The 17,587-nt window shown below is 37.9% G+C and overlaps 1 protein-coding gene across 1 annotated transcript; it reads left to right on the plus strand.

The window, feature by feature from the left end:
* Positions 1–6,505: 6,505 nt before the first annotated feature.
* LOC100352901 (olfactory receptor 5B3-like) lies at positions 6,506–7,432 on the plus strand. The gene has a single exon (XM_002709173.4). The coding sequence runs from the start codon at positions 6,506–6,508 to the stop codon at positions 7,430–7,432; it is 927 nt and encodes a 308-aa protein (XP_002709219.3).
* The last annotated feature ends 10,155 nt before the right edge of the window (positions 7,433–17,587 follow it).

Raw genomic sequence — 17,587 nt, forward strand, 5'->3', positions numbered from 1 at the left:
TTCTACCAGTTTCAATTGCATATTGGTCTTGGCATTTCTTGGCACTATGGTTCTCTGTGATGTATTACTATTTGTGAGGGTTTTTTCTTTATTTTTAATAACTAAGTGGGACTACAAATGTAGATATGTGTCAGTACTGAGTACTTTGCTCAAATCCCCAATTTCTGGTTTCCATTCAAGTATTTTCCTCTATTTTTTTTTCTTGCTGAGTAGCAAAGGACTTTTATTTTCCACTTTTCCTATATACCTAGAAAGTATGAACACTGCGTTTCAATTGATTGTATTGCATACTTTTTTGCTGAAACCTTTTCTGTAAACACAATTGCCTTCTTCAGTTTTGTTGTAAACTGACTTATCAATAACATACACTGCTGATATGCTTTCAGATGTGTTTGATAAGAGTGATAAAATAAAGCTTAAAAAATAAAAATAAAAAATGTATCTCTCTTTCTCTGTGTCTCTCCCTTATCTCTGCCTCTCAAATAAATAAATACATCTTTAAAAAAAAAAGAAAAAAAGAAAGTCCAGCTCTCCCCTGAGACTTCTAGGAGATAATTGGTTTCTTTCATCTTTAGGGGCTGTCAGCACTCTTTAGCTTGTGGTTGTTTAAGTCCCATCTCTGCCTCTATGATTGTATCGCTTTCTCAAAAGTCTGTGCATCACTACAGTCTGGCCTTCTGCCAGGATTCTTTTATTGATGTGAAATTCACAAAATGTAGAATTCACTGCTTCAAAGTGTACAACAAAGTGACATTTCGTGTGTTCACAAGGATGTGCAACTATCACATCTGTGGAGTTTTGAAACATTTCTAGTACCCTCAGAGCAGATCCACAACTACTACATAACTGTCCACTCCCCCTTGCTCCCTCTCCCCAGTAATCGCTAATTTGTTGGTATTGTCAATTCACCTATTCTAAATGTTTCCTATATAAATTGTTGTATAATATGTGACTTGTCTCTGCCTGGCTACTTTTATTTATCATTATGTTTCCAAGTCTCACCAATAGTGTAGCAAAAATCAGTATTTTATGTCTTTTCCAACTGCAGAATGTTCCATTGGATGGACATACTATATTTTGTTTATTCATTCAAAATATAAACATTTTGGGATTCCTTATATTTTATCAGTTGCAAATAACTTGCTGTGAGTACCATATACAAATATTTGAGTATTTGCTTTCAAATCTTTGAGTGTATAGTTAGTACTGATGTGTCTGAATCACATGCTAATTTAATTTAATGAAGAAAAGCCAAACCATTTTCCACAGATGCTATACCATGTTAAATTCCTACCAAGATTCTAATTTTATATCTTCACCAACATATGTCAGTGGTTTTCTTTTCATGACAGTTATCCCAGTAGTTGTCAAGTATTACTTTGTGTGTTTTTATTTGAGTTTCCTTAATTACCTTGATAAAATGTATCTTTTCATATGTCTATTGAATTTTTGTAAATATAGTTTGAGAAGCATCTACTTGAATCTTTTGCCCATATTTAAATTGGTTATATGTCTTTTTGTTATTGCCTTCTAGAGATTTTTTGTTTTTTGAATATTTAGCCTTTATCATAGATATTATTTGAAATATATTTTCCTATTGTTTTATTTTGGCATGTTTTTTAAAAAAATTTATTTAAAAATTATGATGTAAAAAGTTGTGCATATTTTTGAAGCATGTGATTTTTCATTACATGTATCAATTGTTAAATATCCAATCAGCATAAATATATTTATCCATTCAACCAATTAACAGTTTTTATAGTGAAAACATCCAAACATTTTATCTTCTAGTTTTTTTGATAGATAAACACAGTAAATTAGTATGATCTATCTTTACTCCACAGAACAGAACCTCAGAACTTCTTACTCCTAACTAAATAAAAGCTTGTACCCATTAACTAACTTCTCCCATTCCCTCCTTCCCCACTGCCCTTCTCATCCACTGATACCCAAAACCATATTTTTACTTTCTATGTGATTACCTACAGTTCTTAGACTCCAACACCTATTGATAAATAAATGTTTTTAATTTTGATGAAGTCCGAGTCATCTCTATTTTCTTTAGGTATCATGTTGAAGAAGCTGTTACCAAATGCAGGGTTACAAAGTCTTTACCCTTCCATGTTCTTTCTATTATTTTTATGATTTTAGCTCTTAGATTTAGGTCACTCATATGTGGTATGAGGGAAGGATCCATCTTCACTTGTTTTGCCCATGGATTTCCACTTATCAGGGCAATATTTTTTGTTGCTTTTAAGTTTTATTGATTTATTAAAGGAAAGGAAAAGTTACACAGAGAGAGAAGGAGAGGCAGAGAGAGAGAGGCCCCCCAACTGCCGGTTTATTCCCCAATTGGCCACAATGGCCGGAGCTGCACCCATCTGAAGCCAGGAGTAAGGAGCTTCTTCTGGGTCTCCCACGTGGGTGTAGGAGCCCAAGGACTTGGACCATCCTCCACTGCTTTCCCAGGCCATAGCAGAGAGCTGGATCAAAACTGGAGCAGCCGGGACTCAAAGGGCGCCCATGTGGGATGCTGGCACTGCAGGCAGCGGCTTTACCCACCAAGCCACAGTGCCTTCCCCACACTGTTTGTTGAAGAGAATATTCTCTTCTGCAACTCTAGAAATAATTGTTGTTCTGACAGTTCTGAAACTTCCAAAAAGGGGGAAAATCATGGCAATTTAAGCTGCCTCTTCACCGCATAAATTTCCAGGTGCAACCAAACTTTTCTGTTCTACCCAATAAGTCAGTTGAGATCTTCAAATTGTGCCTTGGTTTTTTTTAAGAAGATAAGGTGCTGGAAACTCTGCAAGTGCAACAACATGATAGGCACAACTGTCTATTCCAGGTAGGCGTGACCTGGCAAAGACTGCAAATCCACCTTCTATTTTGAAGACTTTTCCTGCTCATTTTCCACTATCCTCTCTAACTTGTCTGTGAAGCCATAAAAGTGTTCTTTGTTGTTTATGGGGATCCATTTATGAGTTCTTGGCAGTTCTTGCCAAGAAACAATGTAAAATGTTAGCAATTGCTTACTCTGGGTTGATAAGATGATTCTATTTTCCCTTCATCATATTCAAATTTTGCCTATTACATTGATTGCTTTCTCTTATGGAAGTGCCTTTACATACTTGGAATAAGTTCTCCACGTTGATGGTTTACAAATATGCTAATGTGTTCACTGATTTGGTTGGTTAACAGTTTTTGGCATATTCAAGTAGGATAGTGGTCTATCATTTTCCCTCCTTAATGTTTTTGTCTAACTTTTGGTATACGTGATTTTGGCTCTACAGAATAAGTTAGGAAGCATTTCCTCAGTATTTAATCAAATGAAATGAAAGTCTATATTCACACACAGAACTTTGGAGAAAAATGTGTAATGAAATCAGCCTTATTTGTTTTCACCAAACAGTGGAAATAACATAAATATTCCTAAGCCGGGGAATGGGAAAAAATGTAAAGTCCATATAAAGGAATAAATTTCAGATAAAAAGATAACAGGTAACAGTGTGAATAAACCTCAAATGAACTATACCAAGGGAAATGGGCCAGAGCTGGACATGCTTTAAAATTCAGGTTCAGGATTTTCTTGCAAAGAAAAAATCATGTGGATAAAAAGAGTTGAGTGTTTTCAAGATCAGTAGATGGGAGAAGAGGTTGATAACAAAGAAGTTTAAGAACATTAATTACTCTTGACCATGGTAGTGGTAACATGAAAATATATTTGACCAAATTTTAAGAGATATGCACTAAAAAGTATGCATATAACTGTTTGTAAGTCATATGTTAATTAGAAATGAAAGAATCAAGAAATAATATAAATAACCCAAGAATGTGCTTGCACCCTTGATATACTGATTGTAGTTCCAGCAGGTAGTTTAATTGCTTCTTCCCTAGGAAAGTGGCATGAGGAGCTGTAGATGTCCTCATGGGCGACACCCCCAGAGAGCTCCATGTCTCCACCATTCCCTAATGGTTCGCATTCATTACCTTCTGAAGCCCCATGTGACTCTACGTGATTTCATTTCAAGGACATTAAAATAATGCATAGTACAGTCATGACCTGAATGTCTAATAGTGTCTATACCTTCATATTTACTGCATTAGAAACCTCAGAATCTTTTAACCACTACCTGCAGAAGAGTTTCTCTGCAATATTTATGCTTTATTCCCTGAATGAATTTCTTATCTACCTTTCAGAAAAGACTTTTTATTTTCGAAGAACAAGGTAAACATATTATTGAATATACAATTTTAGATAATTTGTAATTGATGCTAAAGTAGAGAGGCAGCATGCCTACTACAATTTTATTTTTATTTATTTATTTTTTTATTTTTTGACAGGCAGAGTGGACAGTGAGAGAGAGAGACAGAGAGGAAGGTCTTCCTTTGCCGTTGGTTCTCCCTCCAATGGCCGCCTCGGCTGCCGCGCTGCGGCCGGCGCACCACGCTGATCCGAAGGCAGGAGCCAGGTACTTATCCTGGTCTCACATGGGGTGCAGGGCCCAAGGACTTGGGCCATCCTCCACTGCACTCCCTGGCCACAGCAGAGAGCTGGCCTGGATGAGAGGCAACCGGGACAGAATCCGGCGCCCTGACCGGGACTAGAACCGGGTGTGCCGGCGCCGCAGGCGGAGGATTAGCCTAGTGAACCACGGTGCCAGCCTACTACAATTTGAATATGAAAACAGAAGTTGTAAACATTTTTATAAAATAATGAATTGAAGTTGGATAATAAATATTAAATTTCATCAGTGGAATGTTTTGTGATACTTATGAAACATCGTTATGCTACTTCTGAAAATTGTTCACAGAAAGATGGTGTAGGTGAGTCCTTAATTCACTAGGTGTTCAGTGTGTTTGCTTCTGGCTAGAGATTTAAACACCATATCTTTTACTACTGTATCCAGATAATTTCACTTAACATGATATCCTCCAGTTGCATCCATTTTGATGCAAATGGTAGAATTTCAATGTTTTTAATAGTGTATGATCAAAGTGATTATGTACATTCAGGTGTTCCAAATCAGTATAATCAGACTGATAAAGAGAAGTTGTTAAGGGAATAAGAAGAGGGAAGGGCCGTCGACAAAATAGACGTGCTCCCAACAGTGACAAAATATTAAAATATAAATAATTTAAAACACTACTCTGACACTAGAAAAGATTGAAATAAATTTTCAACTCTGAGCTTTCCAGCAAAACAGATCTGCAAGCTAAAGGGAACTCACAAACTATGGAATTTCAACCTTTGGTATCTGTGATACTACAATGGGATGAGAAAAAATAGGCAATTTACAGTCAGACTAAAATACACATTTCAAGGTAGGTGTTATGCAAATGAATGGCATGAAATGGGTGTAAAGAGCAGTCAGTCATATAGAGAAAGCCCAAATTTTTAGAGGGCACATAAAATGTTAGTGGACTTCATATGCAGAAAAAGTGCATACTGAAGAGTGAGGCTTCAAACTTGACCCTCATGCACACCTGAAGCCCTGCATGTTGCCATTTACTTTTCTCAAACTACATAGGGACCAACATACCATCCTAATGATAATAGCATCTGTCAGGCCATGCTAAACATCCAGCATTTTACCTAGTGTGTTTTCCTAATGTGTACTCTCATTTAACTCTTACAAACACCTTGAGGTAGATCTCATTATCATCTTCATCATGAAGTTGAAGGAAATCTGAGCCAAGAAAGTTAAGGTAAGGACCAGTGATTCCTATATTTTAAATGTTCAGTTGACCTACACCTCTTTCCAGAGTACACACTCCATATACGGTGCATTGCCTTCACTCTCAGAATTTTGTTTGTTGACTATATATTACCCCATTAGTTCACCAAAGCCACTATGTATGTAATTTTCAGTAAATTTGCTGTGAAACTTAAAAACTGACACTGGATCAATAAAGACAATGAGTAATTGTGAATTGAGTAAAAGACCACTGGACTTGGCAACCACTCTGTGTCCAAAGTCTAACAAGTCAATGAACAACTGTATAAATAAAAATATAGTCACCAAACACACAATGTAAATGAAAGGAACAGTTATTCAACCTTACAAATTTGTTGAGCAGAATCAGTGACTATAGATGTAAAATTGTGTGGACCAGTTTGAGCACATTAGCAGCAGAGACATCTGAGAATTTACTGATGTGGGAAAGGCTGAACTGGTAGATTTTTCAATTTCAGAATTGCAATGTTGGGCAACTCATTAAATTTTTCAGCTTGCAGTTTACAAATTCATGAACATTAAAATCTGAAGAGGGGATCTCTAAGGATCTCCTCTTCAACAGTCTGGAGCCCTACAGAAAATTCATATACTAAATGTCATCTTTAGGATCATGACTTCCTTCATGGAGAATCTTGAAATATATACTTTGATGAAATGAAACAATGCACACTGTCTATAGACATGTCAATTCCACTGGAATCTGTCCTATATTCTGCTCTCTTATTTCTCATTGCTACAGGGCATCTTCTGAGTTTCAAGCAACATTGATGGGGAACAGGACAGATGTGACAGAGTTTATCCTCCTGGGGCTAACCAATGCCCCTGAACTACAAGTCCTCCTCTTTATAATATTCACTCTGATTTACTTCACCAATATGGTTGGGAATCTGGGAATGATTGTGTTGATCCTCTGGGACTCTCGTCTCCACACTCCCATGTACTTTTTCCTTGGTCACCTGTCTCTGGTGGATGTTTGCTACTCTTCAGCAGTCACTCCCACGGTTGTAGCTGGTCTCCTTATGGGAAACAAAGTCATCTCTTACAATGCTTGTGCTGCCCAGATGTTCTGTTTTGCAACCTTTGCCACTGTGGAAAATCTCCTCTTGGCATTAATGGCTTATGACCGCTATGTAGCAGTGTGTCAACCTTTACATTATACCACCATCATGACAAGAAGAGTATGTGCTTGTCTGACCACAGTCTGCTACACTGGGGGTTTCCTGAATGCTTCCATCCACACTGGAGACACATTCAGTCTCTCTTTCTGTAAGTCCAATGTGGTCCACCACTTCTTCTGTGATGTTCCAGCAGTCATGGTTCTCTCTTGCTCTGACAGACATGCTAGCGAGATGGTTCTTGTTTATGCATCCAGCCTCATTATATTTTCTGTTCTCCTCGTTATCTTGATATCTTACACGTTCATTTTTATCACCATCCTAAAGATGCGCTCAGCTGCGGGGTACCAGAAGGCTCTATCCACCTGTGTTTCTCACTTCACTGCAGTCTCCATTTTCTATGGGACTCTTATATTCATGTATTTGCAGCCCAGTTCCAGTCATTCTATGGACACAGACAAAATAGTGTCTGTGTTTTATACCATGGTCATCCCCATGCTGAACCCTGTTGTCTACAGCCTGAGGAACAAGGAGGTGAAACGTGCATTCAAAAAGGTTGTTGCGAAGGCAAAATTGTAACAAGATTGTGACTTTAACGTTTTAGGATTCAGAATAACCAAGATTCACTCCTCTCTGATCTTTCCCAGCTACCCAGTGACATCTTAAGCCCCACATCAATGCTAAATTATGGAAGTAATATTCTTTTATTTTTAAAAGTCTATATTTTATAAAAAGTAGGCACAATGATCAAAAATATAATGTCTGGATAAAATAGCTAAAAGGAAATATAAATATTTTGGTTCTACTCTATTCAAAAGGAGGATGCCTGATTTTTCACTGTTTTTATGTGTATTTTCTTTCTCCTAGCTAATATTATTATATATGTGTATTAGTATGTTTATTATTAATATATGTATTTTAATGATTATTATTTTTATTATTATTAATATATGTATTATTAATATATGTATTAACATTATATGTGTATATTAATATATTATTTGGTATACCATCATATAAATCTAATGTTGCTTTTTTCCCTACTTGAATAAATTTTCTAAGAGTTCAAATTTGTGAAGACAATATGATAATATTTTAATTGGCATATTTGAGGAATTTTTCACTAAACAATCTTAAATTACTTACTGTTTTATGTCGCCCCCCCTCTTCGTGGAGGAACGACACAGGACCCTGCGCTGTTCTTTGGTCTGCTCGGCCCTCCCCGGGTTTGCTACTGGTTCTTCCCGGGTTGGCTACCGACCCTTCCACCTCCGTGGAAGGGCGGTTCCCCCTGCCACTTTCCCCACTTCCGTGGGGGAGCGGCACACCGCCGGCCGGCTCTCTCGGGGGCTGCACAGGTGTTCCTTCAGATAGATGTTCCTCTTAGATGTTTCTGGTGCATGTTGTCTCTCTCCCCCTTTATAGTCCTCTTCCAGGTGACTGGTATGGACACGGGTTTCTCTCTCTCCGCTCACCTCTCAAGGGCGAGCAAGACAAAGAGCAGGCGCCATCTTGGACATACGTCATAAGCAGAGCGCCCTCAGGTCTGCACCGGCCCTGAGCCTAGCAGAAAAACCTGACTCTGGGCGGGGCAAATTAACAGGAGATTAGGACCTAGTAAATGTGTGGTGATACTGAACTGAGACTGTGAAAAAAGAGACGGTGGGGGAGAGAACTCACGGAATTCACGTGAGCACTCTTCAGAGACGCTACAATTCCATAACTTTGGCAACCCAGTGGGAGACTGAAGGAGAATTTGAGCCCACTCTGAGGGCAGAACAGACTCCCTGTGTGGTCCTTGGGAAAGAGCTTCTGATCTCTGCCTCCTGTGGGTATATCATTTGCCTGCTAACTACCTCCAACTTCGTTCAGCTGTGCGGAATTACTTCCCTTATGAATCAAAGAGAGAGAGAGAGAGAGAGAGAGAGATCTACCATGCCTAACCTGGGAGTGTTACCTTTGGCACACCAAACAGAACTCTCAGGCCACACCCATCTCAAGCCCTAAGGCTCCATCAAAAACAGACAGTCCACTTAATCTAGAGTCATAGTATAACAAGAAAAAGCACCACAGTGAAGAAACCAAATATCTCCAATATGCCAAATAACAAACGCAAAAACCGAGGTAATAAAAACAAGGAAGTCACCATGACGCCCCCAAATGAAATAGACACCCCAATTCAAGATTATGAAGATGATGAGATAGAAGAAATGCAAGAAGCAGATCTCAAAAAATTGATAAGAACATTAAGAAGTTCTCAAAAACAAATTCTTGAACTACAGGAATCCTTAATGGACAAGATAGAAAATCTCTCTCGTGAAAATGAAATATTAAGGAGGAATCAAAATGAAACGAAACAACTAGTAGAACATGAAACTGTGATAGTGACGAGAAATCATAATGAAGTGAAGAATTCAATAGGTCAAATGAAAAACACAATAGAGAGCCTTACAAACAGAATGGGTGAAGCAGAAGAGAGAATATCGGACTTAGAAGACAGAGAACAGGAAAGGATACAGTCAGACCAAAGAAAAGAAGAGGAAATTAGAAATCTAAAACATATTGTCAGGAATCTGCAGGATACTATTAAAAAACCCAACATTCAGGTTCTAGGAGTTCCTGAAGGCATGGAGAGGGAGAAAGGATTAGAAGGCCTTTTTAGTGAGATATTAGCAGAAAATTTCCCAGGTTTACAGAAGGACAGAGAAATCCTAGTACAGGAAGCTCACAGAACCCCTAATAAACACTACCAAAAGAGATCCTCACCACAACACGTTGTAATCAAACTCTCCACAGTGAAACATAAAGAAAAGATCCTAAAATGTGCAAGAGAGAAACGTCAGATTACTCTCAGAGGATCTCCAATTAGACCAACAGCTGATTCTCATCAGAAACCCTACAAGCTAGGAGGGAATGGCGAGATATAGCCCAGATACTAAGAGAGAAAAACCGCCAGCCCAGAATATTATATCCTGCAAAGCTCTCATTTGTGAATGAAGGTGAAATAAAGACCTTTCATAGCAAACAGAAATTGAAAGAATTTGTCACCACTTGTCCAGCCCTGCAAAAGATGCTTAAAGATGTGTTACACACAGAAACACAGAAACACGGTCATCAGTATGAAAGAAGGTAAAGGAAGGAAACCTCACAGCAAAAGATCACAGATTTTTCAAAGCATATATTAGAACTTATCTTTGGCAAATGGCAGGGCAAAGTTACCACTTATCATTAGTCACATTGAACGTGAATGGCCTGAACTGTCCAGTTAAAAGACACAGGTTGGCTGATTGGGTTAAGGAACAAAACCCATCTATTTGCTGCTTACAAGAAACACATCTTTCCAACAAAGATCCATACAGACTGAAAGTGAAAGGCTGGAAAAAGATATACCATACCAACAGAAATGAAAAAAGAGCGGGTGTAGCCATCTTAATATCGGACAACATAAACTTTACCACAAAAACTGTTAAGAGAGACAAAGAGGGACACTATATAATGATTAAGGGATCAATACAACAAGAAGATATAACAATTATCAATGTATATGCACCTAACTACAGGGCACCGGTTTATCTAAAAGATTTGTTAAGGGATTTAAAGGGAGACTTAGAACCCAATACAATAGTACTGGGGGACTTCAATACTCCAATCTCAGAAATAGACAGATCAACAGGACAGAAATCAACAAGGATACAGTAGATTTAAACGACACTATAGCCCAAATGGATCTAACAGATATATACAGAACTCTCAATCCTACAGCTAAAGACTTTACATTCTTCTCAGCAGTACATGGAAGCTTCTCTAGGATTGACCACATACTAGGCCATAAAGCAAGTCTCAGCAAATTCAAAAGAATTAGAGTCATACCATGCAGCTTCTCAGACCATAAAGGAATGAAGTTGGAAATTAGCAACTCAGGAATCCCTAGAGCATACACAAACACATGGAGATTGAACAACATGCTCCAAAATGAACAATGGGGCATAGAAGAAATTAAAAGGGAAATCAAAAACTTTCTGGAAGTAAATGAGGATAACAGCACAACATACCAAAACTTATGGGACGCAGCAAAAGCAGTGTTAAGAGGAAAATTTATATCAATAGGTGCCTACAGCAACAAATTGGAAAGGCACCAAATAGATGAGCTTTCAATTCACCTCAAGGATCTAGAAAACCTACAGCAAACCAGACCCAAATCTAGTAGGAGAAGAGAGATAATTAAAATCAGAGAAGAAATCAACAGGATGGAATAAAAAAAATTTACAAAAAATCAGTCAAATGAGGGGCTGGTTTTTTGAAAAAATAAACAAAATTGACACCCCATTGGCCCAACTAACTAAAAAAAAGAAGAGAAAAGACCCAAATCAATAAAATCAGAGATGAAAAAGGAAACGTAACAACAGACACCACAGAAATAAAAAGAATCATCAGAAATTACTACAGGACTTTTATGCCAGCAAACAGGGAAACCCATCAGAAATGGATAGATTCCTGGACACATGCAACCTACCTAAATTGAACCAGGAAGACATCGAAAACCTAAACAGACCCATAACTGAGACAGAAATTGAAACAGTCATAAAGGCCCTCCCAACAAAGAAAAGCCCAGGACCAGATGGATTCACTGCTGAAATCTACCAGACATTTAAAGAAGAACTAACTCCAATTCTTCTCAAACTATTCAGAGCAATCGAAAAAGAGGGAATCCTCCCAAATTCTTTCTATGAAGCCAGCATCACCTTAATTCCTAAGCCAGAAAAAGATGCAGCACTGAAAGAGAATTACAGACCAATATCCCTGATGAACATAGATGCAAAAATCCTCAATAAAATTCTCGCCAATAGAATGCAACAACACATCAGAAAGATCATCCACTCAGACCAAGTGGGATTTATCCCTAGTATGCAGGGATGGTTTAATGTGCGCAAAACAATCAATGTGATACACCACATTAACAGACTGCAGAAGAAAAACCATATGATTATCTCAATAGATGCCGAGAAAGCATTTGATAAAATACAACACCCGTTCATGATGAAAACTCTAAGCAAACTGGGTTTAGAAGGAACATTCCTCAATACAATCAAAGCAATCTATGAAAAACCCACAGCCAACATCCTATTGAATGGGGAAAAGTTGGAAGCATTTCCACTGAGATCTGGTACCAGACAGGGATGCCCACTCTCACCACTGCTATTCAATATAGTTCTGGAAGTTCTAGCCAGAGCTATTAGGCAAGAGAAAGAAATTAAAGGGATGCAAATTGGGAAGGAAGAACTCAAACTATCCCTCTTTGCAGATGATATGTCTCTTTATTTAGGGGACCCAAAGAACTCTACTAAGAGACTATTGGAACTCATAGAAGATTTTGGCAAAGTAGCAGGATATAAAATCAATGCACAAAAATCAACAGCCTTTGTATACACAGGCAATGCCGCGGTGGAGGAAGAACTTCTAAGATCAATCCCATTCATGATAGCCAAAACAATCAAATACCTTGGAATAAACTTAACCAAGGACATCAAAGTACTCTACAATGAAAATTACAAAATCTTAAAGAAAGAAATAGAAGAGGACACCAAAAAATGGAAAAATCTTCCATGCTCATGTACTGGAAGAATCAATATCATCAAAATGTCCATTCTCCCGATAGCAATTTATACATTCAACGCAATACCAATCAAGATACCGAAGACCTTCTTCTCAGATCTGAAAAAAATGATGCTGAAGTTCATATGGAGACACAGGAGACCTCGAATAGCTAAAGCAATCTTGTACCACAAAAACAAAGCTGGAGGCATTAATACCAGATTTCAGGACATACTACAGGGCAGTTGTAATCAATCAAAACAGCATGGTACTGGTACAGAAACAGATGGATAGACCAATGGAACAGAATTGAAACACCAGAAATCAACCCAAACATATACAGCCAACTTATATTTGATCAAGGATCTAAAACCAATTCCTGGAGTACGGACAGTCTATTCAATAAATGGTGTTGGGAAAATTGGATTTCCACGTGCAGAATCATGAAGCAAGACTTCTACCTTTCACCTTACACAAAAATCCACTCAACATGGATTAAAGACTTAAATCTATGACCCGAAACCATCAAATTATTAGAGAGCATTTGAAAAACCCTGTAAGATATAGGTACTGGCAAAGACTTCTTGGAAAATACCCCAGAAGCACAGGCAGTCAAAGCCAAAATTAACATTTGGGATTGCATCAAATTGAGAAGTTTCTGTACTGCAAAAGAAACAGTCAGGAGAGTGAAGAGACAACCGACAGAATGGGAAAAAATATTTGCAAACTATGCAACAGATAAAGGGTTAATAACCAGAATCTACAAAGAGATCAAGAAACTCCACAAAAACAAAACCAACAACCCAATTAAGAGATGGGCCAAGGACCTCAATAGACATTTTTCAAAAGAGGAAATCCAAATGGCCAAGAGGCACATGAAAAAATGTTCAAGGTCACTAGCAATCAGGGAAATGCAAATCAAAACCACAATGAGGTTTCACCTCACCCCGGTTAGAATGGCTCACATTCAGAAATCTACCAACAACAGATGCTGGCGAGGATGTGGGGAAAAAGGGACACTAACCCACTGTTGGTTGGAATGCAAACTGGTCAAGCCACTATGGAAGTCAGTCTGGAGATTCCTAAGAAACCTGAATATAACCCTACCGTTCGACCCAGCCATCCCACTCCTTGGAATTTACCCAAAGGAATTTAAATTGGCAAACAAAAAAGCGGTCTGCAGCCTAATGTTTATTGCAGCACAATTCACAATAGCCAAGACCTGGAACCAACCTACATGCCCATCAACAGTAGACTGGATAAAGAAATTATAGGATATGTACTCTCTAGAATACTATACCGCAGTAAGAAACAACGAAATCCAGTCATTTGCAACAAAATGAGGGATCTGGAACACATCATGCTGAGTGAAATAAGCCAGTCCCAAAGGGACAAATACCATATGTTCTCCCTGATCGGTGACAACTGACTGAACACCAAAAAGGAAACCTCCTGAAGTGAAATGGACACTATGGGAAACGGTGACTTGAACAGCTCTTGTCCTGACTGTTAATGAACAACTTAATACATTATCCCTCTTAGTAGTTTTTTTTGTCTGTTCTACTTAATATGACTGGTTTAATTCTGTAATTAATACACAGTTATTCTTAAGTGTTAAAAATTAACTGAAATGTGATCCCTGTTAAACATAAGAGTGGGAATAAGAGAGGGAAGAGATGTATAATTTGGGACATGCTCAAGCTGACTTGCCCCAAATGGTAGAGTTAAAAACATACCAGGGGATTCCAATTCAATCCCATCAAGGTGGCATGTACCAATGCCATCTCACTATTCCAAGTGATCAATTTCAGTTCACAATTGATCATAATGAAAGGACTAAGAGTCAAAGGGAGCACATAAACAAGTCTAGTACCTGCTAACGCTAACCGATGGAATAAATAAAGGGGAGAGTGATCCAACATGGGAAGTGAGATACTCAGCAGACTCATAGAATGGCAGATGTCCTAAATAGCACTCTGGCCTCAGAATCAGCCCTAAAGGCATTCGGATCTGGCTGAAAAGCCCATGAGAGTATTTCAGGCATGGAAAGCCAAGACACTCTGGCAAAAGATCTCTGCGAGTGAGATCCCAGTGGAAAGAACAGGTCTTCAAAGAAGGAGGTACCTTTCTCTGAAGGGAGGAGAGAACCTCCACTTTGACTATGACCTTGTCTAAACAAGATAAGAATCGGAGAACTCAGAGGGCTTCCATAGCCTTGGAAACTCATGACCGGAGCATAGGGAGACTACTGATGCCATAGACAGGAGTGTCAATTGGTAAAGTCAACAACAGTAGTCACTGTGCACTTACTCCTCATGTAGGATCTCTGTCCTTAATGTGCTGTGTATTGAGATTTAATGCTATAACGAGTACTCAAACAATATATTTCACTTTGTGTTTTTATGGGGGTGCAAACTGTTGAAATCTTTACTTAATGCATACTAAACTGATCCTCTGTAAAAGAAAGAAAGAAAGAAAGAAAGAAAGAAAGAAAGAAAGAAAGAAAGAAAGAAAGAAAGAAAGAAAGAAAGAAAGAAATTATCAACTCCCAACTTGACTCTCACTGGGATTAAACATGACAATAGGTCTGATCTGATTTCATCATCATTTTAAAAAAAAATCATCTATTATTTCTCACTTTATGTTTCTGTGTGAGAGTAAACTGTTGAAATCCTTACTTAATGTATACTAAGCTGATCTTCTGTATATTAAGATAATCGAAAATGAATCTTGATGTGAATGGAAGGGGAGAGGGAGTGGGAAAGGGGAGGGTAGTGGGTGGGAGGGACGGTATGTGGGGGAAGCCATTGTAATCCATAAATCGTACTTTGGAAATTTATATTCATTAAATAAAAGTTTAAAAAAAAAGAAGGAGGTACCTTTCTCTGAAGGGAGGAGAGAACCTCCACTTTGACTATGACCTTGTCTAAACAAGATAGAGTCGGAGAACTCAGAGGGCTTCCATAGCCTTGGAAACTCATGACTGGAGCATAGGGAGACTACTGATGCCATAGACAGGAGTGTCAATTGGTAAAGTCAACAACAGTAGTCACTGTGCACTTACTCCTCATGTAGGATCTCTGTCCTTAATGTGCTGTGTATTGAGATTTAATGCTATAACGAGTACTCAAACAATATATTTCACTTTGTGTTTCTATGGGGGTGCAAACTGTTGAAATCTTTACTTAATGTATACTAAACTGATCCTCTGTAAAAAAAAAAAAAAATTATCAACTCCCAACTTGACTCTCACTGGGATTAAACATGACAATAGGTCTGATCTGATTTCATCATCATTTAAAAAAAATCATCTATTATTTCTCACTTTATGCTTCTGTGTGGGAGCAAACTGTTGAAATCCTTACTTAATGTATACTAAGCTGATCTTCTGTATATTAAGATAATCGAAAATGAATCTTGATGTGAATGGAAGGGGAGAGGGAGTGGGAAAGGGGAGGGTTGTGGGTGGGAGGGATGGTATGTGGGGGAAGCCATTGTAATCCATAAATCGTACTTTGGAAATTTATATTCATTAAATAAAAGTTAAAAAAAAACATTGGCATAAGCAAAGACTTCTCGACAAATCGACAAATGGGATTACATCAAGCTAAGAAGCATCTGCATTGCAAAGGAAACATACAACAAAGTGAGTGGACAACTTACAGAATGGGAGAAACTATTTACAAACTATGCAACTGATTAAAGATTAGCATCCAGAATCTATAAAGAGCTCAAGAAACTCAATCAGTCTTTGAGTTTAACAAACAAAAAAAACTTTCTCCATAGTTACAAACACAAAATTAGCCAATGCTTTCCATGAGCATGAGAGCTCATCTATTCTCTAACACCATCATCTCTCCAAAGACTGGTTCTACTACAGTCTCCTTTAAGACCCCTTAAAAATAGTGTATCCTTCTTAGAAAGTCTCATGAAACATAGGCAGAACACTTGCTATCAAGTTTGGCCCACCATTTTTAGTCAACATATTGTGAACCAATTCTTTTGGTAATTCCAATTTGATAGAGTCAGTCAAAAATGTAGAATTGTAACCTTAGATTACTTATCAACATATGCCATATACATCAGACTCTTAGTGATGGGAAAAGACTTCAGAAGAGATGAAGATAAGGGTTTGAGTAAGTGAATCATTTTAAAATATCATGTGGCAATAAAAAGGAAAATAACAATGATGTATTTTAGACATCAAAGTGTTCCCTATCCAAAAATGCTACTTCAATATGTCATAAAATCTTCAGCCCTATTTTGAATATATATTAAACAATTAAGTTCTTTCCATGTGATACTTTCAGTTATGTAGATACTTAATTTCCCTTATTAGGTTGTAAGTTCTTAGAAAACAGGAATTTTGCAGTTTGTGTTAAGCTCACTGGTGCTCAGTGTGTTGCTTCAGACAAATGTAGCAGGCAGGATCCAAACAGCAAATTTGTTATTGGAACTCAATCTTATGCAATTACACATACTACTTAAATGGTTACTATAGGTTTGTTTCTTCCCATCTGACTCTGCAGGTTGAGGTACACAGAGAAAGTGGTTGGGAAAGCAAAATGAATTTAATGTGGCAGAGCACAAGTTAGAGTCCATAGCAACAGACTGAAATCTTGTCTGCAGCTGCTGACTCTGGCCTTGGTAGAAACCACCAAGGTTTCCCCATTGTGGAACTGAATACACACACTGTCCTGGTGACAGAGAAGCTAAAAATAGATATGGACTTGGGAAACTGAAGCATTTTCCAGCCCAGAATCTGCTCTCCTCAAGAGGTGAGTTATGACAATGGATGCTGCTATGATTTAATTCTTCAATTCCTACAAATCTCCCAAAAAACTCTCTTGTGCCCCATAACCTGACAACCACCACCAAAAAACCACAGAGAAGGGATTCCATGGTTTTAGATTACTTAAGATTATGCCTTACTAAGCCACAATAATGAGTTTTAAATGAAGCTTTATTGAATCAATGAATGGGAGGATGGAAGGATGGAATAATGAATGAGTGAATAGACTGACACTCAGTTTTCCAGGCTAGTAACTAAAGTTAACTTAATCCACAATGAATCTGTACCAAAGTGCTTTTAAATATAAATCAGCTCAATATCCAGTTTAGTTAAGAATATTATTTAGGGCC

The sequence above is a fragment of the Oryctolagus cuniculus genome, chromosome 1, assembly GCF_051225735.1.
Source record: "Oryctolagus cuniculus isolate XC-2025 breed Fujian yellow rabbit chromosome 1, ASM5122573v1, whole genome shotgun sequence".
Classification (NCBI taxonomy): domain Eukaryota; kingdom Metazoa; phylum Chordata; class Mammalia; order Lagomorpha; family Leporidae; genus Oryctolagus; species Oryctolagus cuniculus.